This window comes from Osmerus eperlanus, chromosome 23 (assembly GCF_963692335.1).
Source record: "Osmerus eperlanus chromosome 23, fOsmEpe2.1, whole genome shotgun sequence".
In the NCBI taxonomy this organism is placed as follows: Eukaryota; Metazoa; Chordata; class Actinopteri; order Osmeriformes; family Osmeridae; genus Osmerus; species Osmerus eperlanus.
In genome coordinates, this window is record NC_085040.1 from 10,115,097 (window position 1) to 10,139,469 (window position 24,373).

Genomic DNA, 24,373 nt, shown 5'->3' on the forward strand with positions numbered 1-24,373 from the left:
AGTCAGGTGGCTGAGCGGTTAGGGAAGCGGGCTTGTAATCAGAAGGTTGCCAGTTCGATTCCCGGCCGTGCCAAATGATGTTGTGTCCTTGGGCAAGGCACTTCACCCTACTTGCCTCGGGGGGAATGTTCCGGTACTTACTGTAAGTCGCTCTGGATAAGAGTGTCTGCTAAATGACTAAATGTAATTAATCCTCTTTAATGTAGTTGGTGGTTTCATGCTAATTATTTCAAATGTTTTGAAGGTGTTCACAGATTTTAGGCTGAGGTTGAATCTGGCTTCATATATCATAGCAACACCACCACCTTTCTTTGAGACGCAAGGAATGTGTGAGTACGCGAAATCCGGAGGCGATGATTCATTCAGGGGGGAATATTCAACAGGTTTTAACCAGGTTTCGGTGAGTCCAATCAGGTCCAGGCTGCATTCAGACATCAGATCATTAATCAAAACGGCCTTTGTGTATAGGGATCTGATGTTTAGGAGCCCAATATTCCAGTATGGGTTTTTGGCGGCTTTAGTCATAGATATTTCCTCTGAAAAGGTGGCACTGTTTGCAGCAAACTTAGTAGTATGGACAACGGGGGAGCAGGGCTAGTTAAATTGGTATAATTCCTAATAATTGAAGGCCGAGATTTTTTGGAAAAGGGGAGGGGGACCGACACCGTCTCAATGGGAAAAACTACATCAGCAACCACACTGACTACACTACAAACTAAGCTATCGCCCCAAACAACTCGCAACATACCTATCAGACTCTCTAAGAGACTCTGGCCTGGCTTGTTCTATTGAGTGTCAGGTCTGCTCTAAAATAGCTTCAATATTCCTAGACAAAAGAAAAGCACAACTCCAGCTTGGGTGGAGTCCGTCACCTCTCAACAAGCCAAGTTTGGCCCAGAAACGAGACCAATTATTTACAAATCCTAAACCCTGTTCTGTGCAGAAGCGAGCCAACCAGCAGTTAAGAGAGACAAGTCTGATGTAGATCTCATCAGTCCCCCTAACAGACAACTTCCTTTTTCTCACAAGCTTTTGCATTAGAACCCAAAGTGTTTAATGCCATGCAATGATTCTAATTTTATTTTATGTGAAAAAACTTGCTTTCAGGGCAGTTGAATTAACCATTTAGCTAGGCCTGAACTACATCTGTCTGCTTGTATCACTTAGGTGCCGTCCAATTCTTCACACTGCACAAGAAGAGTGAAGAAGTGTACCTATCTGAGAAATACATTCCACCAGCAAGGGCAGGGGAGACTGCAGTGCCGCAGCACCATTGTCAGAATACCTTCTCTGAGCGCAGCTGCAGTTTCAGTGCTGAGAGCCGAGCTGGCATGCTTCTAGAGAAGGGGGTAGACAACATTGCAATCCGCATGAGTGCTGATGCCCGTATTCTAGCCACAGCCCTTTCTGGAGACACCAGTTCACATTTCAGTGCAGCCAAAGCCCTATTTAAAGACTTTGAGGAAGATTCTGAGGAAGGGCCGGGTCTAATACCAGGGAAACTGTTACAGGACAAACTTCCAACAATGGACACTACTACTTTAGATGGTGAAAAAACTGAAAAACAGGAGAGGAATGAAGAAGGCAGGAAGAGACTGCAGGAGGAAGAAGATGAAAACAATGGGGGTGGCATCCTAGAGAGGGAGGATGTAGAGGTGGGTGCTGACCCCCTTTCACGCTTGGTGTCAAAGAGTGATGAGTCTGCCTCTGTGACCAGCCATGAGCGTCCGCATTCTCCTCCTGTAGTTTCCCGCAATCTGGCAGAAGAGATTGAAATGTACATGAGCCTGCAGAGCCCTCTAAGCATAATGTCATCCAGCATGGAGCTTGAGCAGATCCAGGATGACTCCAGCAACACTCCCCCAGCCAAACAGCCCCTTGAGCGGAGATCCAGTCTTCCTGTGGCTCCCATGAAATCCCCTTCAGACTTGTCTTGTAACACAGTACAATGCAGCCCATTGGCCGTCACACGTTCCAAGACTTTTGCCGTCAAGACAAAGAGCTCTGCAACCAGCCCTAGTCAGAGATCATCATCTCTGACGGCTCTGGTGAAGTCATCCCAAAGTGGCTCTTTAGGCTCAGTCATCAACTCTTTCTCTGGAATGAAGATGGATGCCCTGCTTTCTGGGCCCAAGATGGATGTGCTGAAGTTGGGTATGAAACAGGCAGCCAGTGTGGCTAGCAAAGTGTGGGGAGCAGTAGCCTCTGCCTATTCCTACTCTGATGATGAGGTGAGTGCAGTTCTTACAAAATGTTATTAATGTTTAATTGCAGAATATTTAAACTAATATTGAAATTGTATCCATACAAGAATTTAACTATATTACACTGTCATACATAAATTGTTACATTGTCATTTTTATGGTAAATATATGTATGTCTTATGTAAGTACGTAGGACATGCATACAACCCCTATTACCAAAAAGTTGTGACACTGTCAAATGTTTTTTTTTTTTTTACAATGCAATTGGAAAGTCTCATAAACCCATATGTTATTTACAATAGAACATATAAAACATATCAAATGTTTAAAGTGATGAAATGTACCATTTTAAGAAAAAGGTTGATGGCAGCAACACATCTCAAAAAAGTTTGGACAAGGCCATATTTACCGATGTGTAGCTCTTCTTTTAACACTAGAAGCGCCGAGCAGGGCTCATTTGACCCCAGACCCCAAATCAATTTAATCTTTGCAGTCGATCAAATTCCAGTCCATGAATTACAGCTCTATAATATGTTGCCCCTCTTTTTCAAGGGACCAAAAGTAATTGGACAATTGACTCAAAAGCCGTTTCATGGACAGGTGTGGGCTATTCTTTGTGTGTTCATCAATTAAGTAGGTAAAAGGTCTGAGTTGATTCCAAGTGTGTCTTTTGCTATTGGAAGCTGTTGCTGTGAACCCACAACATGCGGTCGAAGGAGCTCTCAATGCAAGGGAAACAGGTCATCATGAGTCTAACCCTAACCCTAACCCTAAGTCTTTGAGAGCATAGGGAAAAAATGGCCAAAAAATTGCTCACCTATAGTTTTACTGTGTTAGCTGGCTTCTGCAGAACATGACTATAAAAAAACATATGAACAATACTGACTTTGCTGACATCCATGCATGTCAACATGTTTGTTATTGCTCTTTTGCGCATGCAGATTAGTTCAGGACCGCGACCAGTTCACACTGGAATCTGATATTAGCCACATTAGTGCACAGTGCCCGGTGATAAAGATGTCAGTTAAACATACAAATACAGATTGTGTGAACTATAGATAATGTACAGTGTCGGTGATAAAATTAGTGGCACACACACTGATTCCTGGAATTATAGATAGGGCACAGTGCCCGCAATGATGTCAGTGACACACAGATTTCTGTAATTATAGATAGATAGTGCAGTGCCCATGATGCAAAATTACAATGTGAACAGCCCACCAAAAAATCGGATCTGATAAATAAATCGGAATTGAACATTAAGGCTTGCAGTTTGAACGTAGCCTAATAGTCTGTATATGTCTGGGAACTGAGGAGACGGTTGCTGGAGTTGTGGGAGAAGAATGTTGTCCCTTTTGTGTTTGATACAGGATTCTTTCTGCTCAACAGTTCTGTTTTTTTTTTCATTTCATGATCCGCCAAATGTTTTCAACTGGTGACAGGTCTGGACTGCAGGCAGGCCAGTTCAGCACCCGGACTCTTCTACTACGAAGCCATGCTGTTGTAACAGATGCAGTATGTGTTTTAGCATTGTCTTGCTGAAATATGCAAGGTCTTCCCTGAAGAAGATGTTTTCTGGATGGAAGCCAATGTTCCTATAAAACCTCAGCATTGATGGTGCCTTTCCAGATGTCCAAGCTACCCATGCACTAATGCATTCCATACCATCAGAGATGAAGGCTTTTGAACTGAACGCCGATAACAAGCATGATGGTCCTCTCTTCTTTAGTCAGGAGGACGCGGTTTCCAAAAATAAGGGTTAGGGTTAGGGATTTTCTTAGGTAAAAGTAGGGGAAGGTAAAAAGGTTGGGAACCACGGCTGTAGATGATGAGATATTCAAAGTCTTCGCAACTTTAAGTTAAGGATCATTATTCTAAAATGGTTCCATAACATGTAGATGCAGTTTTTTGCAGATTGTTGAACCTCTGACCATCTTTACTTCTGAGAGACTCTGCCTCTCTAAGATACTCTTTTTATACAAAATCTGTTACTGACCCGTTTGCAGTTAACCTAGTTAGTTGCATAATGTTCCTCCAGCTGTTTCTTTTTAATAACACATACTTTTTCCTGCCTTTTATTGCCCCCTCCCAACTTCTGAGACGTGTTGCGGACATGATACATTTCCTCAGTTTAAACATTTGATATGTTTTCTATGTTCTATTGTGAATAACATATGGGTTTGAGATGAGCAAATCCTTGCATTCTGTTTTTATTTACATTTTACACAGCATCCCAACTTTTTGGGGAATGTGATTGTATATGTATGTCTTACGCACACATGTATGCACAATGTTTTTGCACTTTCATAGCAATTAATTTATTTACATATCAATTGTCTTTCCAAGGATGAGTTATCCCAGGGTGGTGGAAGCTTCCCAGCCAGACTGGATGAACATCTTCTGTCTGGGGTTGGTGGGGACAACCCCGCCCAAAGTGGCCCCATCCCAAATGTGGTGTCAAATGTTCTGACACAGAGCAACACCAGCCTTGGCAGCAGCAGTGGAAGCAGCGACACAGGAAGAGGGATGCACCAATCATGTAATCAGATGAACCAGTAGACAAGGAAAACAATTACTAACCACAGCTATGTTTGGACGTTTCAGTGAACACACAATTATTACCGTTTGTTTCGATTGCTTACATGCATTGGCCGAAACTGAAGTCACATTGTAAAAACTCTTAACACAGTCAGCAAAACGGAAGTGTGTGCGTACCAAACTGTAACTCTTTTCTCATTCATATTCCACCACCTGCAAAACACTATGTATTTGCAGCAATTCTTTTCAAATACTAACGCACTTTTACCAAAACTGTTAAAAACACATTCAAAACAGAATTATGGCAAATGTTGTGCATTTCTGCAGTAACCATATTTTAATACATATAAAACTTAATATTGTATTGGCAGATTTAGATGTTTTTAGTAGTGCTGTCAAACGATTAAAATATTTAATCGCATTAGTCATAGTTAACTTGCGATTAATCGCACATTTTTATATATTCTAAATGTCCCTTTATTTCTTTTTGTCCCATTATTTTTTCTCATTTTAATGCTCTTATCAACATGGAAAAGTGGATCAGATTGCTTAGTGCAAATGTTTTTTTTATTGAAAACAACATTGCAATCGCCTGGCTTTGACGAGGGGGCGGAGAGTTCGCATTAGCTGTGTGCTTGGCCATAAAGTGGTATTTCAGACTGGACATGCTGCGATCATAGCTCAGTTCACAATGACAAAACACACAGATCACTTTGGTATTGTCAATGGAAACATTTGGCAACTTTTTGGAAGTTAACTTTCCATTCAGAGTATTATTGGTATTTCGGCGTCTTGCGCTCGCCATCCTCTCAAAACGTAACGTTAGCCTACTACTCTTTAGCCGGCTCGCAAGCCCAAACAAGTGTGTGCGGCGTGCCTGTTGTTTCGTTTCCGGTCTAGCTAGATCCGGTGTGGTGTAGTTTTTCTAACGTGAGTAGTTGTTGCAACAGCATGTGAAAAAAAACAACAAAGTTTGCTAGGCCAAAAAGAACGTTAATCTCGCGGGGGAAAAAATTGACGCCATTAAAATTGGTTTGCGTTAACGCCGTTAATAACGCATTTAACTGACAGCACTAGTTTTTAGTCTCGTAACCCAACAGACAAAAGGGGACGGCTTTGGAATGATTTGGACGTTTGGAAACATGGATCAAGGAAGACAGGTTGGTGGGGAAAGAAAAGAGGCAGGGAAAAAGAGATTGCGTGGAGGACCAGGGAGAATAAGACCAAGAACGAGGTCTCTGATGAGATAAGGGCCAAAATGATGACCACATGCAAGAGAGAGGGAAAACTAGAACCATCACAGTAACTATACTTGTTTTTTGCACTTACTTGAAATATCATTGATCATTTGGGTGTGGGTTTCAACTTCGTGTTTTTCAAAAGTAAGTATATTACAGTACTATATACAAAGATATGGAAAACATAAAGGATACTGAAGCAAATTGCTGCATTTCTATGTCATTCTTGTATGGACTCCAGTGGAAAAGTGTCATGTGTCATGAAACATTATTTTTTATCAATAAATACTGATTCTTGTGTAAAATAATTTAAACTGCAAAGATAACAGTTCATCATCGTTGTAATTCTCTCTGTGTTTTTAGGTCAGTGTGTTATAAGTGACAATGTATGCTTCTGAGAGAGAACTGTTGCCAGAGTTATGGTCAATCAAGCTTCTTTTGAGACATGTATAAAGTTTTTAGCAGTTTAAGTGAGTTTTGGAGGATAGATTAACTGTTTAGCCAGCCTGCATGTTGCTAATGCAGACTGTGTTAAGAGTTTTGAAAATGTGACTTAAGTTTCAACCAATGCATGTAAGCAATCGGAAAAAAAACGTAATAAAAGTGTAAATACATGGGACTGGAGCAGGTATTATGAAAGTGCAGATTGTAAGCTTTCAAAGACATGCCATACTTTTTAAACTGTAACAAAAAAAGCTGAAGAAGATTCTTTGAATGTTGGTACATCTTAAATGAACTAGCAGAGAAAAAATCCTGGATTTATTTGTGCCTTTACAAGTCGACTTTTCTGACAGATTATAGCTATTCAGTGATGTTGAACATTTTGTTTATTATATGGTGTGAATTCTTCAACACTTTAACTTTGGACAACATAAGATTGACAACATAGGGACTTACCAGCAACTGTGAAACACTGATTTGTGAACGCACCATTCAACATATTGATTTGTAGACAGAAGATGTCTGTGTATGTTCGTGATTATGATATGATTGTGTATCTATATATTTTGTTTTCCTAGATCAAACACCAGGAAGATCCCACAGAGGTCCAGACTGTCAAAAGTTAGAGCAAGGGTCCTCATTCCATGCCTCCGCCTCCAGCATCTACCAAAATTGTGCATTGGAGGTGAGGGACACATACACACACATACAGATGTTCCTCATTTAATTTGAGCATCGAGTTGCAGCAACATTACTTAATCTGATGTGTTGCGTAATGAGTTCTTTGTTTCCGCTATATTTGGGGGGGGTGAACTTTGGTAAAACAACCACCAGAGGCATCTTGGAGTTGTATTGTGTGTCCACAAGAAGAGATGCATTGTTCTGACAGCATGGAGGAATGTTTGTGACAGTTCAAATTAGGGCTGAACGATTTCTGAAAATAACATAATCGAGATTAATTTGCAATTGCGATTTAATATGCGATTATTATATGATGTAGGCCTATTATTAATATAGATATATACTAGCCTACTGATCTGCAACATAACACAAAGTTCTGAAAAACTAAGGAGAAAATACCGCCTGTAGCCTACCTCATAGAAAATATTTTGGTAAATCAAAGCTAAACTAGAAATGTATACGCTTTAGTTGCAGTTTCTTCACTAAAGCTAGCTAGCTAGCTACCGTTTCGGAAAAATGACTTGCGCTGTGGAGACAGTCAGAAATATTTAGAACTCACGCATCTAAAGGTTAAATCTTAGAAGAAAAAGAAACACTGTCTGAACATTTCTGATCCAGTCAGTAGCCTAACAGAAACAGTATGGCACGGTCAGCCATAGTGATCCTACTGTATGTGTATCACCGAGGGGCATCATATCTTTCGTGATGAACGCTGTTACTGCTTGAGTAATTTAGTAGTACATTAATATGGAGTTAGGCTTTGAAACATTTCAATCAGTGATCCTGTCGGGTGTTATTTGGCTTATTTGACACACTGGTGTTCAGCATTTTAGCTATGCATGGTACATGGCTTTGTGGTGTTTTTTTTAGGGCCGAATTAGGTTGGTAGTGTTGCCCCGTGAGGTAGCAACGTTAGCCAGGCAGGTTTTTCACAATACTTGACACTGCGCAGCATCTTTTTTAAAGGCAAAATTGGCAAAGTTTCGGTAGTGTCAGGTTCTGTCGAGCCTGAGGCCATCGTACAGGTCAAGGTAACGTGCAAAGTTGATCTTTCGTCTGCAAACTGCGTTACTCTCGTGTGTCACGTGACCAAAGTAAAATCGCAGCCTTTGCGATTACAAAATCTCGTTTTGTCACATCGCGATATTATCGCAAATGCAATTCATCGTTCAGCCCTAGTTCAAATTGGTAAATTGATTAAACGACAGTGGATAGGTACCAATTAAGTTAATGCGACTATTCTGCGATAGTCGCTGGATTTGAGTAAGCCAAATGTGCTTGTAAAAGGACATTTTTAATAATACAGTTAAAATACTGTTTTGGGTGAATTTGGAGCAGTGGCGGTCCTTGTTCATTGGTAGCCAGCTTCATTAAGTGTAATTTTGAGTGATAATTGTTCCATAAACACCTTATACAATCCAACTCAAATTTGTTATCAAAATTCAGCGCTGTCTCAACATCAGATTGTCCACTACGGGAATGCAGGAGGGGGAGATGCCCCGACTGCATGGAATACAGGATAACATCACATATCCTACCTTTAGATAACTGCAGAACGCATTGTATAAGTAAATATATTTATTTAATACTGGGCATATATCATCATATGTCAAAAACTGGAAATACAGTTGTAAGCTCCCGCGCAATTGCTACACTCTACGTACCTCCTCATTATCAGTCCAAACTTTAATAGACTACTGTTCATAACAAAACGCTTTTGTTTTCAAATTGTATATTGACTCGGGGTATCACTGGCACAGTTGACGCCACTCGCACTGTTTTTTTATGTATTTGTGAAGTGCGTGTCCGTGCTATCCTCCGATATGCTTTTTAACAATCACTGCTGATAGACGGCCTAACATTTTTTACAGCCCTATTTCTGATACCGTGGCGGCAGAAATTTAGCCGTGGCGGCCGCCATGGAAAAATCAACATAACGGAAACACTGTGACACACAATAACGCTCACCTCACCAGTGGCCAGTTCACACACACTGTCACCAACAAGCAACAACCGTGTCCCATAGCAATGTTTGCGTGAGTTTTGGCGCGTTTACAGTAGCCTATTATTGGCCGGCGATGCTGTGATTGGAATACGGGACTGGAGATGTCCCTGACGGGACAAATCAAAATCACCCATGATTCGGGATATCCAGGACAATTCGGGACGGTTGGCAACCCTAGTTAAATATCTCACTATCTGGTCAGCAGGACCCACTCAGGATCCTTCAATGGAAGATTTGACTTTGTATGCTAAATGTCTCTTTACTCAAATATGTAATGTTCTCGTTATGACCTCTGATGCACGATCATTTCTCTTACATGATCATGCAATCAATAGTGCTATTTAGGTTTTATGCTTAGTGGCCTATAGTTATAGATAAACTCGTCCAGTTGCTAGTTTTCCATCTAGTTCCCTAGATAGGCCTAGAATGGGGTGTTCTATCCAGTTTTTGGCCCACGACAGCCTACTTACAGCTCAATAATACATTTAATTTCGCTTATTTTTTCTTTCACACACTCTCATATGGGCATTCCTTGTAGCCAGATGTAAGAGGTTTTAAAATTCTAATTTATTAATTTATACTCGATATTTCGGAAATGCTATTGTAAGATATTTCATTGAGTTGCCTGTTATAATGTTAGGCAGGAATTTGAAAATAGGGACTTTGATTGTGAAGGAGGATGTTGTGTGCAATCGGTGACAAAGTGTGGCCGGCCGAATCGAGGAGTCACAGACCCCTGTAGTCTGTCCATGTCTCTTCTTCTTATTATTATAAATTATAAGCTTTCTAGAAGGATCAGTTAATCTAATGACCATAACAGCCCCTGCACATGCCGTCATTTCCTTTTATTATGCTTACCTTATTATATTAACCCGTTAAGGAGTAGCATCGCACATATGCGATCGTTCGAATGCGGGTCTCACAGAGTAACGTCGCACATGCGATTTCGACATTCCAACTGAATATTTCCGATAGACAAAAACTATGCCACAAATGCTTAAGTTTACGTTTACATTTATGCATTTACTAGACACTTTTATCCAAAGCGACTTCCAAGAGAGAGTTTTACAAAAGTGCATAGGTCACTGATCATAACAACGAGATAGCCCCAAACATTGCGGGTAGCCAAACATGATGCATACATTGTGAAAACCAAATAAGTCCCAAGTTTGGCTTCAAAATGTACTAATGAGAAGGCTAACAAGTAACACTATCATGGTAGTGGCATTACTACGAGTATTATGCTAGGTAACTAGGTAACGGAAGCTAACTAAAGCTAGCTAGCTTCCGTTTCGGAAAAAGAACGTACTCTGTGGGGACCGTCGGAAATATTTAGAACTCGCGTCTAAATGTTAATAAATGGTTTAGCCTACCATTTACAAAATAGTTACGAACTATCAAAGTATAAAACACACCTGTCTATGAAAAATCAAGAAAGCAGGGTCCTGGAATTTAATCGAGTGCGAAGACACACATTTTGTTCCCTTCACTTTTTCTCTTATTTTCTCCATATGAACCCTGCTCAGCACTTCTAGTGTTAAATAAAAAATGTTGGTTCTACACTAATACGTGTTTGCAAATTGGTCGGGCAATGCCAGGCTACTATTATTGGAGGCCAAGCAGTAAAGCTATGTAGGCACCCATTGTGTTTCTACCTTTTCATATTATTATTGGGGACCAAGCAGCTGCAGTAACACAAAATGTTTTGGTTAATGGTTGACGTATTTTCCTTCAAAAAGTGATTCCTCTATCTCGTGATATCTTTTGATATGAACTTATCATGTCAACTGAATTGATGTGGCTACCATATTAGATTTTATTTAAAAGGAGAAAAAAGGCCAGTGTTTTCCAAAATTGGCACAGATCTTCATAATGAATCCCTGGTGTATTTGTCTGCTGTAGGTACTTATATCAACCTGCTCTCAGTGTCGCTCCTGTGACGCTTTGGTGTATGATGAAGAGATCATGGCCGGCTGGACAGCTGATGATTCAAACCTCAACACCACATGCCCCTTCTGTTCCTCCCCTTTCTTGCCACTGCTCCATGCTGAGTTCCAAGACCTGCGCCCCTCGACTGGGTAACACATCCTTTCTTTCTTTTGTTCTCATAAAATCTGCATTTAGTTAAATTCAGACATGAAATTTTCATTGTAATGGGTTTTGTCATTGGAAGTGCTTTTCTTAAATATAATTTATGTATATGAAATATTAAATAAGCAACCCAGTCTCATTCCAACTCGTCAAATATTGACGCTTAGGCAGACCCCTTTGGCGTCACTATACTGACGCCGGGGGGCGTCATTTTTTGTTGTTTTTTTGACGCTGAGGTTGCACATTGACTTTCACGTTAATTTGTTCGGCTTTTCCCGTAGAACATTCTGAAATATGGCGTCGTATTTTTAAGCATTAGGTCTACAATAGATTTTGATGAGCTGCTTTCGGATTTTTACAAAACTTCACCAAAATAAATCAGGTGATTTCGTAAAAATCCGGCCAATGTGCTTTATACATGCTTCTTTTGTTATATCCAAGAAAATTGACATAAACGTTATTCATGGACATAAAAATTATTTTTAAAATAGACTTATAAAATAAACCAAAACGTATGCATTTAATTATTTTTATCTGGCGCAGGACAAATATAATTTTATTTTAATCATTATTTTAAGCGCATGGACGCAAACATTATTTATCAAATGCACTGACAGCAAAACCTATAAGTTAGCCTTCATTATTGTAATTTATTATTAAACACAAGTCGCTGAAAAGTTTCACTCTCAATTCTCTCTCAAAAAGTTTAGGCTGGACCTACTTCTTGTCAACCAAACCTAAAATACATCAACAGAAGCTGTTGCATCCTGAACTTGTGTCAAAGATGTTTAATTATTAGGTAACACCGTGTTCAAAAGAAGCCCACAATGACAACCGTAATTTCAAGTTGGAATTTAGCAAAGTTTCATTTTATGAATTTGACCTTCTCATGTCTCTTTGAAATGTATGCACTACACAAGGTCCAGTCCAGCAGGGTGAACATTTAAATGTTGTCATCAGAATCAGAATTTGGTTTTATTGCCATGTAAGTTTTCACGAACGCGGAATTTACTGTGGCAGGAAGGTGCATACAATAAACATATACGGATCTTAATTTTAAAAAGTTGAATGTATAAATACAGGACTAACACAGTACTGGGAGTACAACGGTACTTAAGAAAGATTTGTTGGATCCAATGTTAGTGTATTTCCTCCAGGAACACAATGACACTAATTGAGGGACATGTTGCACTTGTTGGTTGGTTGTAACTGAGTTAACTACTTGTACTCACTGTAAAGTATATTATTGTTGCTTGCTTTCCTACAGGTACACTCTTGCACTTCTGAGGTTCATGTTTCATTTAGTCAGGTCTAAAAAAGGTTTTACCCTCGTTCATTTCCAGAACCGCTGGCCGCAGAAAGTTATGACAAAGTAGCAAAAAAAGTATTGAGTCGCAGCCTACAAAGCGGAGCTCTACAAACGAAACCAGCAGAACGCTGCCCTCAGAACGTTGGTTCGGTGTGTTGTAGTTCTTTCTGGGGGATATTGGTGTTGGTATGTACACGGTGATAAAACTACAAATCTTGTTATAAATGCAATACCATCCATCCATCCATCATCTTCCGCTTGTCCGGGGGTCGGGTCGCGGGGGCAGCAACCTAAGCAGGGAGGCCAGACTTTCCTCTCCCCGGCCACTTCCACCAGCTCTTCCTGGGGGACCCCGAGGCGTTCCCAGGCCAGCCGAGAGACATAGTTCCTCCAGCGTGTCCTGGGTCTTCCCCGGGGCCTCTTCCCAGTGGGACGTGCCCAGAACACCTCACCAGGGAGGCGTCCAGGAGGCATCCTTATCAGATGCCCGAGCCACCTCAACTGGCCCCTCTCGACGCGGAGGAGCAGCGGTTCTACTCTGAGCCCCTCCCGGATGACCGAGCTTCTCACCCTATCTCTAAGGGAGAGCCCGGCCCCCCTGCGGAGAAAACTCATTTTGGCCGCTTGTATTCGCGATCTCGTTATTTCGGTCACTACCCACAGTTCGTGACCATAGGTGAGGGTAGGAACGTAGATCGACTGGTAAATAGAGAGCTTCGCCTTTCGACTCAGCTCCTTCTTCACCACAACGGACCGATGCAGAGCCCGCATCACTGTGGACGCCGCACCGATCCGCCCGTCGATCTCGCGCTCCATCCTTCCCTCACTCGTGAACAAGACCCCGAGATACTTGAACTCCTCCGCTTGGGACAAGATCTCCTCCCCGACCCGGAGATTGCACTCCACCTTTTTCCGGTCGATAACCATGGCCTCAGATTTGGAGGTGCTGATTCCCATCCCAGCCGCTTCGCATTCGGTTGCGAACCGCTCCAGTGAGAGCTGGAGGTCACGGCCCGATGAAGCCAACAGGACCACATCATCCGCAAAAAGCAGCGACCCGATCCTGAGGTCCCCAAACGGGACCCCCTCAACGCCCTGGCTGCGCCTAGAAATTCTGTCCATATAAGTTATGAACAGAATCGGTGACAAAGGGCAGCCCTGGCGGAGTCCAACCCTCACCGGGAACAAGTTCGACTTACTACCGGCAATGCGGACCAAACTCTGGCACCGGTCGTACAGGGACCGAACAGCCCCGATCAGGGAGTCCGGTACCCCGTACTCCCGGAGCACCCCCCACATGAGCCCCCGAGGGACACGGTCGAACGCCTTTTTTCCAAATCCACAAAACATGTGTAGACTGGATGGGCGAACTCCCATGCACCCTCCAGAACCCTGCCGAGGGTATAGAGCTGGTCCACAGTTCCACGGCCAGGACGAAAACCACATTGCTCCTCCTGAATCCAAGGTTCGACAATCCGACGGACCCTCCTCTCCAGCACCCCTGAATAGACTTTCCCAGGGAGGCTGAGGAGTGTGATCCCCCTAAAGTTGGAGCACACCCTCCGGTCCCCCTTTTTAAAGAGGGGAACCACCACCCCGGTCTGCCAGTCCAGAGGCACTGTCCCTGATGTCCACGCGATGTTGCAGAGTCGTGCCAACCAAGACTAGCCCTACAACATCCAGAGCCATAAGGAACTCCGGGCGGACCTCATCCACCCCAGGGGCCTTGCCACCGCGGAGCTTTTCAACCACCTCGGCGACCTCAGCCCCAGAGATAGAAGGGCCCCCCCCAATGTCCCCAGACTCTGCCTCCACGTCGGAACGCGTGTTGGTGGGATTAAGGAGGTCTTCAAAGTATTCCTTCCACCGATCCAGGACATCCCCCATCGAGGTCAGCAGCGCACCATCCCCACCATATACAGCGTTGACAGTGCACTGCTTCCCCCTCCTGAGTCGCCGGATGGTGGTCCAGAACCTTTTCGAAGCCGTTCGGAAGTCATTCTCCATGGCCTCGCCGAACTCTTCCCACGCCCGGGTTTTTGCCTCCGCGACCGCCAAAGCCGCATTCCGCTTGGCCTGCCGGTACACATCAGCTGCCTCTGGAGTCCTACCAGCCAACAAAGTCCGATAGGCCTCCTTCTTCAGCTTGACGGCTTCCCTCACCTCCGGCGTCCACCACCGAGTCCGAGGGTTACCGCCGCGACATGCACCGACCGCCTTGCGTCCGCAGCTCCGGTCAGCCGCCTCAACAATGGAGGCCCGGAACATGGCCCATTCGGACTCAATGTCCCCGGCCTCCCCCGAGACATGGTCGAAGCTCTCCCGGAGGTGGGAGTTGAAGCTCCTTCTGACAGGGGATTCTGCCAGCCGTTCCCAGCAGACCCTCACATTACGTTTGGGCCTGCCAGGCCTGACCGGCGTCTTCCCCCACCATCGTAGCCAACTCACCACCAGGTGGTGATCAGTTGACAGCTCCGCCCCTCTCCTCACCCGAGTGTCCAAGACATTCGGCCTCAGATCCGACGACACGACTACAAAGTCTATCATCGAACTGAGACCTCGGGTGTCCTGGTGCCAAGTGCACATATGAACACCCTTATGCTTGAACATGGTGTTCGTTATGGACAAGCCGTGTCTAGCACAGAAGTCCAACAACAAAACACCGCTCGGGTTCAGATTGGGGGGGCCGTTCCTCCCAATCACGCCCCTCCAGGTCTCACTGTCATTGCCCACATGAGCATTGAAGTCCCCCAGGAGGATGAGGGAATCTCCCTCGTCCTCGTAAATGCAATACCTACCCGCGAAATACGTCTGCGCTTCCACAGAGTTTGTTAAAGTTCGGCTACGTGTGGAAAATGGGAAAGTGTACTTTCAACGAGACATGGCTAGATCACAGCGATTTCCGCTGTTGGTTACAAGCGGTACCCAGCTCCAGGTACAAGGCTCGCTGCAAACTTTGCCCAAAAAATATTCAACAATTACTAATGTGATTGTTTTATCCGTAAATTAAATGTATGCTTTTTCAATGACTGAATTCATTGAAATAAAATGTTTTTTTCTTCAGAATTTCTTTGATTGGAATATTTTTTGGGGTGATGCGTCGGCTAGGTCTTAAATTTCAATATTTATGGTCTTAAAATGTCTTAAAAAGGTCTTAAATTTGACTTACTGAAACCTGCAAGAACCCTGTGAATAAATGTAAATAAAAATTAAAAGTGTAATACACCTAGGAGCTAAATAACTAAAGAGCTAAACAGTACTGTAAGATATCAAATAGAAAAGATAAAGATATATAAGAGAAAAGAGAAAAAATAAAAAGTTACAAAAGAAATAAAATAGGGCAGCAAATTTCGGCAGCATACTTTATTTTACGGTTAATAAAGCTAAGCTATTAACTAAGCTAATGCCCTTAACTTACTAGCTTTTCAGCTTGCCACAGGGCATTCTGGGTACCAAGAGCAATGCAATAGTATAGGCGATCTTACAGCATTGTGTAACACACCGTTTGTGGATAGTATGTTCAGAAATAAAACCAAGTCACTCATTTAGTGGCAGAATCCATTGTTATGTCTACAAAATTATTTAGATATATTATAAATTTAGCTAGCTTGCAAATCCTGAGGATAGCCTACTGCAGCAGACCTTTCTATGTGACAACGGACAAGGGTGTTTTGTCCCTCGGGAGTTGCCGTAGGCTTGATGCTGAAAGCATTACGTGAAATCGAATGGCGATGTCAAGAAGAGCAGTGGTAAAATACAAGTTATGAAAAGAGACCGCGTCCGTGTCTTATTGTCCACACTATCATATACAATTATATCTAAAAGAAACTTATAAAGAGCTCGGTTAGACTACCAAAGTTGAATTAGTAATGTTGTTAGCGATGCTAGCGTTATTTTGCTAGCTAGCCTAGCCTATAACATTATACTGGGTTTTGAAGGATTCAAAGTCTATGTGTCTATTCCAATATGTAATGATGGTATCCAATGACACAAATCTGTGTTCTAGAAAGGGTGGTCTGGAGTCGCAGAGGTCCGATAATATCAGCTTTAATGCAGCAGTTGGAAATCAACAAGTACAGAGCTCTGGGGTTGTCTAAGTTTCCCTACCCGCAACAGAGTTTGGGCAGGTTCACGAAGTCCAACTGGCTATCTGTCCCTCCCCTGCATATATTTATACAGTGCAATTGAAACACACAAGTATTAAAAAAGGGTTGAGCTTGTTCTCTCGTGCATCAGGGAGTTGTTCTTGCCTACGCGTCCCACCTGCTCGGGTGCCGTCTCCACCCGTTTTCAAGGTTGTTTCTGAAAATGAAGAGATAGAAACACAAAGAACAGCCTGCTTCCCACACCCAGTGTGAGACCCAATGTTTAAGCCTGAGCACACTTCAAAGTTCATAACTTTAATAAGCACAATGCATAACTTTAATAAGCACTATATATTCTTTAGTTTGCAGCTGTTTGATTAACTGAAATTATTATGAAATGTTATGTTCTACTAGCCATTTGCCTACTTTAGCAAGTTACTGTATTTCCAAGCCCTGATAGTGTAACTGAGAAAACAGTAAATAATTCCTCTTTCAAGTAATAAGCCCCCGTTCAAGTGTTGAGCATAAAATTAGCTGCACGGTCAGTAGAGATCTTGAGAGAAGCCACTTTTTTGTTCCATAACCGGACTATAAGCCGCCTCGAAATATAAGCCGCACAAGCACAAGAAAACTGTAAAATCGGAGTACAAGCCGCGGCTTATTTTTCCTAAAATACGGTAGTGCAAAATGTGCAAAGTAGGTGGTTAGGGATGCGTATTGATAAGATTTTAACGATTCCGACTCCTTATCAATTCATGCTTATCGATTCGATTCCTTATCGATTCTCTTATCGATGTTCCCCTCTACAGCCATAGATCTGTGCGTCCTGCACCCCCCCACACACACACTCGTTCTAAACAAATTTCTCAAACTGGCTTTGACTGGCTCTGAAATGAGCTAATACCTACCAACTCTAGGCCTCTTCAGGCCTCTGTTTTCAAAACAAAACTTTCAGTTTCCTTGTGTTCAAGCTTCTATTATTCAACACCAGTAGGACTTACAGGGGTCCTAACAACAGGGGAAATAACTTCAGTGTCACCTTTCAAAAGAGACCATTTACATGCATGTACTCCAAATGGTTCAACAACAGCTTTCAATGTACTTTGGGTATGTTATTTAGGCGTTTTCAGGCACATTTAACAGGACTATTAAAAGGTTAAACAATTAAAATGCTAAGTTTATTAATGGATTAAAAATCGATATGCTCAGTTTAATAATGCGACACGCGAACGTTTGCTGATAACACACGCCGCCCCGATAACGTGAAATGATCAATAAGATCAATACTAATGGGAGACGAATGCAGGAGCTAAAATGTATGCTTCAAACAACGGGACAGAAGATAACTAGATCGACTACACACAATAAAGGCAAATTGCTTCACACAGTAACAAGTGGTTGTGATCACTTTTGAGAAGTTTTGCTCTACCTTAGATAGTTAGAGATGAAGCGCGAACGTTAGCTGCGCTGCTGCATGCATCGAACACATGACGTTCCAGTAGTTCATTCCATGCTCTGTGTTCAAATGCTTCTTCATAATGTAGTATTTCCTCCCTTCGACGAAATATACTTTTTACACGAGTTACAAGTGGCGTTGTCATTTTGTCGTGTGAAATACAACCAAACTTTAGAACGCTTCTTCCTAGTTGCCATGTTTGCTGCAGTCTGTCTATGCGCGAACTTTTTTAGTTTATTCAGACAGACATTCGCGTGTCCCATTATTAAACTGAGCATATCGATTTTTAATCCATTATTAAACTTAGCATTTTAATTGTTTAACGGCACAGAGAATCGTTAACAGAATCGTTAAGGAATTTTGCTAACGATTCCAAGGAATCAATTCACTGGGAACCGGTTCTAAACAAGAACCAGTTCTCGATACCCATCCCTATAGGTGGTGGATGGACTTATAAATAGTAGATAAAGTGTTATGTCAGTGTGAGTCTTTGGCCTTGTTGAAGAGGCCAGCAGTGGATGTGAAACTGTTGTTATGGCGTGAGGTTTTGGTCCTGATGGACCGCAGCCTTCTGCCAGAGGGGAGTAGCTGGAACAGGGAGTGACCAGGGTGGGAGGAGTCGGCCACAATCTTCCTCGCTTGCCTCAGGGTCTTCGAGGTGTGCAGGTCCTCGAGGGTAGGCACATTGCAGCCGTGCACCTTCTCAGCAGCGCGGATGATACGCTGCAGTCTGCTCTTGTCCTTAGCAATGGCAGCAGTGTACCAGATGGGGATGGAGGAGGTGAGGAGGGACTCAATGATGGATGTGTAGAATGCACCATCATTGTCCTTGGCAGGTTGAATTTCTTAAGCTGCCGTAGGAAGCACATCCTCTGTTGTGCTTTCTTGGTGAGGGAGCTGATGCTCAGTTCCCACTTGAGGCCCTGGGAGAGGATAGTGCCCAGGAAGTGGGACTCCACAATGCTGACTGGGGAGTCGCACAGGGTGATGGGGTTGAGTGGGGCTGTATTCTTCCTGAAGTCCACAATCATCTCCACTGTCTTAAGAGCATTGAGCTCTAAGTTGTTCTGGCTACACCAGGTCACCAGCTTCCCACCTATAGTCAAACATCCCCACCAGAGATGAGCTCAATGAGGGTGGTGTCGTCTGCAAACTTCAGAAGTTTGACGGACTGATGACTGGAGGTGCATTTGTTGGTGTACAGGGAGTAGAGCAGAGGGGAAAAGACAGCCCTGAGGGGATCCGGTGCTGATGGACCACAAGTCAGAGACGTGTGTTCCCAGCTTAACGCATTGCTTCCTGTCAGACAGGAAATCTGTGATCCACCTGCAGGTGGAGTCAGATACGTTCAGCTGGGAGAGCTTGTCCTGAAGCAGGGCGGGGATGATGGTGTTGAAGTCAGAGCTGAAGTCCACAAACAGGATCCTGGCGTAGGATGCTGGGGAGTCCAGGTGCTAGAGGGTGAAGTGGAGGGGGCCATGTTGCCTGTGTCGTCTACAGACCTGTTGGCAAACTGCAGGGGGTCCAAGAGAGGGTCCGTGATAGCTTTGAGGTGTGCCAGCACCAGGCGCTCAAAATACTTCATTACCACAGAGGTCAGGGCGACGGGTCTGTAGTCATTAAGTCCTGTTGGCCTTGGCTTTTTGGGAACAGGGATGACATAGGACTGAGCGGTTAGGGAAGCGGTTAGGGAATCGGGCTAGTAATCAGAAGGTTGCCAGTTGGATTCCCGGCCATGCAAAATGACGTTGTGTCCTTGGGCAAGGCACTTCACCCTACTTGCCTCAGGGGGAATGTCCCTGTACTTACTGTAAGTCGTTCTGGATAAGAGCGTCTGCTAAATGACTAAATGTAAATGTAAACCAAATACATAAATGTAAAGGTATTGATCGGGGGAGTAACATCACAACAGTCTCTACATGACTCCTGTTGTGAAATAATGACCTCTGAACTTGGACTTTTGGCCCAGAATTAGGGTTAGGGTTCAGAGTTCCTGTAATAGGGCAAAGATAAACAGTTTCTTTCAATTTCATAACCCTAGCCCCTACAGAGGATCAACAGCGCCACCTAGAATAGGTAATTTCCTAAATTCAATTCAATTAGTTTTTTCAGCTGACGCTAGGATCATCTTGGGATTTTGTATTTAGACCAATATTGACAATATTCACCTCATATTGGAACCATGTTCGAAGATTATGATGTAAAATAATGTTAAGTAAAGGTTACATATAAAGACATTTAAATGTTGACTTTTCGAGTACTGATAAATTATGACTTTCATAAAAGACTAATGTATGTATATTTGTCATATTAAGTGATTTAAATGGTTCTTCCCCCAAAAATTGTTTTTAAATAGAAAAGAAACATTTCCCAGACCCCGGAAATATGTTTTAATGCTAATATGCGCCATATTTGTAGTCCAGGTGGTTCACTATGGTTACATTTTTAGTTAAGTGTAGCGCACATTATATGAAGCCCTATTCAATTCCTTTAGAAATTTGTAATAAGTCATACCACGTGTTCAACACCCTAAAAATTTGAATATATAACTTATAATTCATATAGCCTCACATATAGCCATCACCTTTATAAAGGCATGGATTATTCTTAATGCAATGTCATCGCGCCGCACTCCCAGTACAGATTATTCATATTCAGCCACAAGGAATCCATCATTTAACATTTTAATAAGATAAAAAAAAAGGACATCTGCTGTAATGGCCTAACTTTTAATGTAAATAGGTAGTCTACTCTACGTCCACCAAGCAAAGGATCAGACAGTGGCTTGTAGACTTACATAAGTGAGTCCAACCATGCAAATCAATGTTTATAAAAATAATACCAAAGTTTATTGGACAATAAAACAAGACTGAGTTACTGAAAATAAAAACACAATATTTTCTTGGAAATAACAAAGGAAACATATATAAGGCACATCGGCCAGATTTTTACGAAATCACCTGTTTTATTTTGGTGACGTTTCGTAAAAATCCGAAAGCAGCTCATCAGAATCTATTGGAGACCTAATGCGTCAAAATACTATACATATTTAATACATATTTCAGAATGTTCTATGGGAAAAGCCGAACATATTAACGTGTAAGTCAATGTGCAACCCTAGGCGTAAAAAAACTACAAAAAAGGCGCCCCCCCCTGGAGTCAGTATAGTGACGCCAAAGGGGTCTGCCCAAGCGCCAATATTTGACAAGTTGGGATGAATAACGTATGTATCTAGCAATGTTCATAGTGGAAGAATATGTTAACTATCTATAGGTGTCTATATCTATCTAAACCAAAGTGTGATCTAGATCCATAATAAGTACAGTTAGGTCCATAAATATTTGGACATTGACACAATTTTCATCATTTTGGCTCTGTATACCACCACAATGGATTTGAAATGAAACAATCAAGGTGTGCTGTAAGTGCAGACTTTCAGCTTTAATTTCAGGGTATTTACATCCAAATCAGGTGAACGGTGTAGGAATTACAACACATTTTATACGTGACAAACTAACAATCATAAATCTAATTGTCACTTTTAATACTTGGTTGCAAATCCTTTGCAGTCAATGACAGCCTGAAGTCTGGAACCCATAGACATCACCAGACGCTGGGTTTCGTCCCTGGTGATGCTCTGCCAGGCCTCTACTGCAACTGTCTTCAGTTCCTGCTTGTTCTTGGGGCATTTTCCCTTCAGTTTTGTCTTTAGCAAGTGAAAGGCATGCTCAATTGGATTTAGGTCAGGTGATTGACTTGGCCATTGCAGAACATTCCACTTCTTTACCTTAAAAAACTCTTTGGTTGCTTTCGCAGTATGCTTCGGGTCATTGTCCATCTGCACTGTGAAGCGCCGTCCTATGAGTTCTGAAGCATTTGGCTGAATCTGAGCAGATAATATTGCCAGAAACACTTCAGAATTCATCCTACTGCTTTTGTCAGCAGTCACATCATCGATAAATACAAGGGAACCAGTTCCATTGGCAGCCATACATGCCCACGCCATAACACTACCTCCACCATGCTTCACTGATGAGGTGGTATGCTTTGGATCATGAGCAGTTCCTTCCCTTCTCCATACTCTTCTCTTCCCATCATTCTGGTACAAGTTGATCTTGGTCTCATCTGTCCATAGGATGTTGTTCCAGAACTGTACAGGGTCTTTTAGATGTTTTTTGGCAAACTCTAATCTGGTCTTCCTGTTTTTGAGACTCACCAATGGTTTACATCTTTTGGTGAACCCTCTGTATTTACTCTGGTGAAGTCTTCTCTTAATTTTTGACTTTGACACAGATACGCCTACCTCCTGGAGAGTGTTCTTGATCTGGCCAACTGTTGTGAAGGGGTTTTTCTTCACCAGGGAAAGAATTCTTCTGTCATCCACCACAGTTGTTTTCCGTGGTCTTCCGGGTCTTTTGGTGTTGCTGAGCTCACCAGTGCGTTCTTTCTTTTTAAGAATGTACCAAACAGTTGATTTGGCCACACCTAATGTTTTTGCTATCTCTCTGATAGGTTTGTTTTGATTTTTCAGCCTAACGATGGCTTGCTTTACTGATGGTGACAGCTCTTTGGACTTCATATTGAGAGTTGATAGCAACAGATTCCAAACACAAATACCATACTTGAAATGAACTCTAGACCTTTTATCTGCTCCTTGTCAATGAAATAACGAACTCCCATGAGGGAATAACATAAACCTGGCCGTGGAACAGCTGAGCAGCCAATTGTCCAATTACTTTTGGTCCCTTAAAAAGGGGGGGGGCCACATATAAAATGTATTGTAATTCCTACACCGTTCACCTGATTTGGATGTAAATACCCTGAAATTAAAGCTGAAAGTCTGCACTTAAAGCACATCTTGATTGTTTCATTTCAAATCCATTGTGGTGGTAGACAGAGCCAAAATGATGAAAATTGTGTCAATGTCCAAATATTTATGGACCTAACTGTACATGGTCTACCCTTTTTCTTTCAATTGAATCTCCTCTACCAGGTATTTGAATCCCAGTGCATCAGGGAATAGTATACACAGCAACAACTACAACCACCCAACAATCACAGGTTCAACAGAGGTCAAGGTGGTAGCTCCATCAGGCCTCCATAGCTTTACATTTTTGTCTGGGAAGAAGCCAGATGCCTCAGAGGGCCAATCCCTAACTCATAAGAGGTATTCAGATATTATCCTGATGAAAGATGTTCCTTAACATTTGCTATAATTAGTGTGCATACTAAAAAACTATCTGTGTCCTTTAAAACTAAATTATTTAATGTTTTCAGCAGTTATCTTGGCCATTTCACACTGACACAGGTAAAACACAGTTGAGTAATTTCTGTGAATGGATTTTCTATTAACATTTACCTCTGTAGGCAAGAGGTTGCAGTGTTTAGGATTTTTGGGGGATTTTTTTTAGCAGTGGGGGCAGGTCTGTCCGAAAAACAACCCCCCTACCCCCCCGCTGCCAAATGTTTAACATATGAAACGGAACTGACACTTCGCTGAAACACAAATATATTTATTCACCTCTATTCACACACAATGCCGCCATCTCCTCCACTCTCCTCTCTTTCTGCCCCCTCTCCTGTTACATTGTGCTCTTTTGCTTCACTCTGCCCTTGCACGTGCACTTCACTCTGGTTGTACTGTCCTCCTTAAGGTGTACGTAACCAGAATTAGACAGCCAGCCAAACTCCCATCACTGACGACACAGGAGTCAGGAATTAGCCTTCTAGCTCCAGATTTATTCAGTTCGGTGTGCAAAATGATAAAGGAGTAAAACTGTAAAAGATACAGAATACAATCAAAATGTGGGTTGTATATAAGCAAACAAAATACAATGACATTGTATATGAGAACATGCTACTAAATTAACATTTTAAGTAGGAAACGTACACCATACAAAAATGCTTCGTTAGACGTTAAAGATCCTGTAAAGTGGAATTAAAAAGTTCACCACACCACAGAATAAAGTGTTATAGTATAGAATTAGAATGTATTTGTTCAATGAGTGAAACATACAGATGCATATAAATGAAATATTCCCCTGAGCTGTAACACAGGATTAAACATTTACAGCAGAGACAGCAGACAGTGAGCTCTCCAACTACTTCTAGCACATTAGCTACCATTTCACCAAAATACCATCATTCTACACCGAGTAGCCTAATATCAAGTTAGCGGTTTACACTAATTAAAGCAGAGATACCTATGGAAAAGTTATCTAGTATAATTATAACAAGCACACAGAACTGAGTGATGAACTGCTGGCGGCGGTGGATGGTCCAGGTGCGACCGGAGGATGAACGGCCGGGGGGGCGATGCTCGGTA

General features: G+C 42.4%; 1 protein-coding gene across 9 annotated transcripts in view; it reads left to right on the forward strand.

Annotated features, from left to right (window-relative positions):
• Positions 1–24,373, forward strand: part of dennd4c (DENN/MADD domain containing 4C) — a 186,961-nt gene that overhangs the window by 125,132 nt on the left and 37,456 nt on the right. For all 9 annotated transcript variants that reach the window (XR_009928275.1, XM_062449584.1, XM_062449583.1 and 6 more), the window contains 4 exons: positions 1,168–2,231; positions 4,551–4,743; positions 7,000–7,106; positions 11,010–11,185. Coding sequence is in view for 8 of the 9 variants with exons in the window: in XM_062449584.1 (XP_062305568.1) it covers positions 1,168–2,231; positions 4,551–4,743; positions 7,000–7,106; positions 11,010–11,185 (1,540 nt within the window). In the remaining variant the exon portion in view is untranslated. The remainder of the gene's footprint in view (positions 1–1,167; positions 2,232–4,550; positions 4,744–6,999; positions 7,107–11,009; positions 11,186–24,373) is intronic.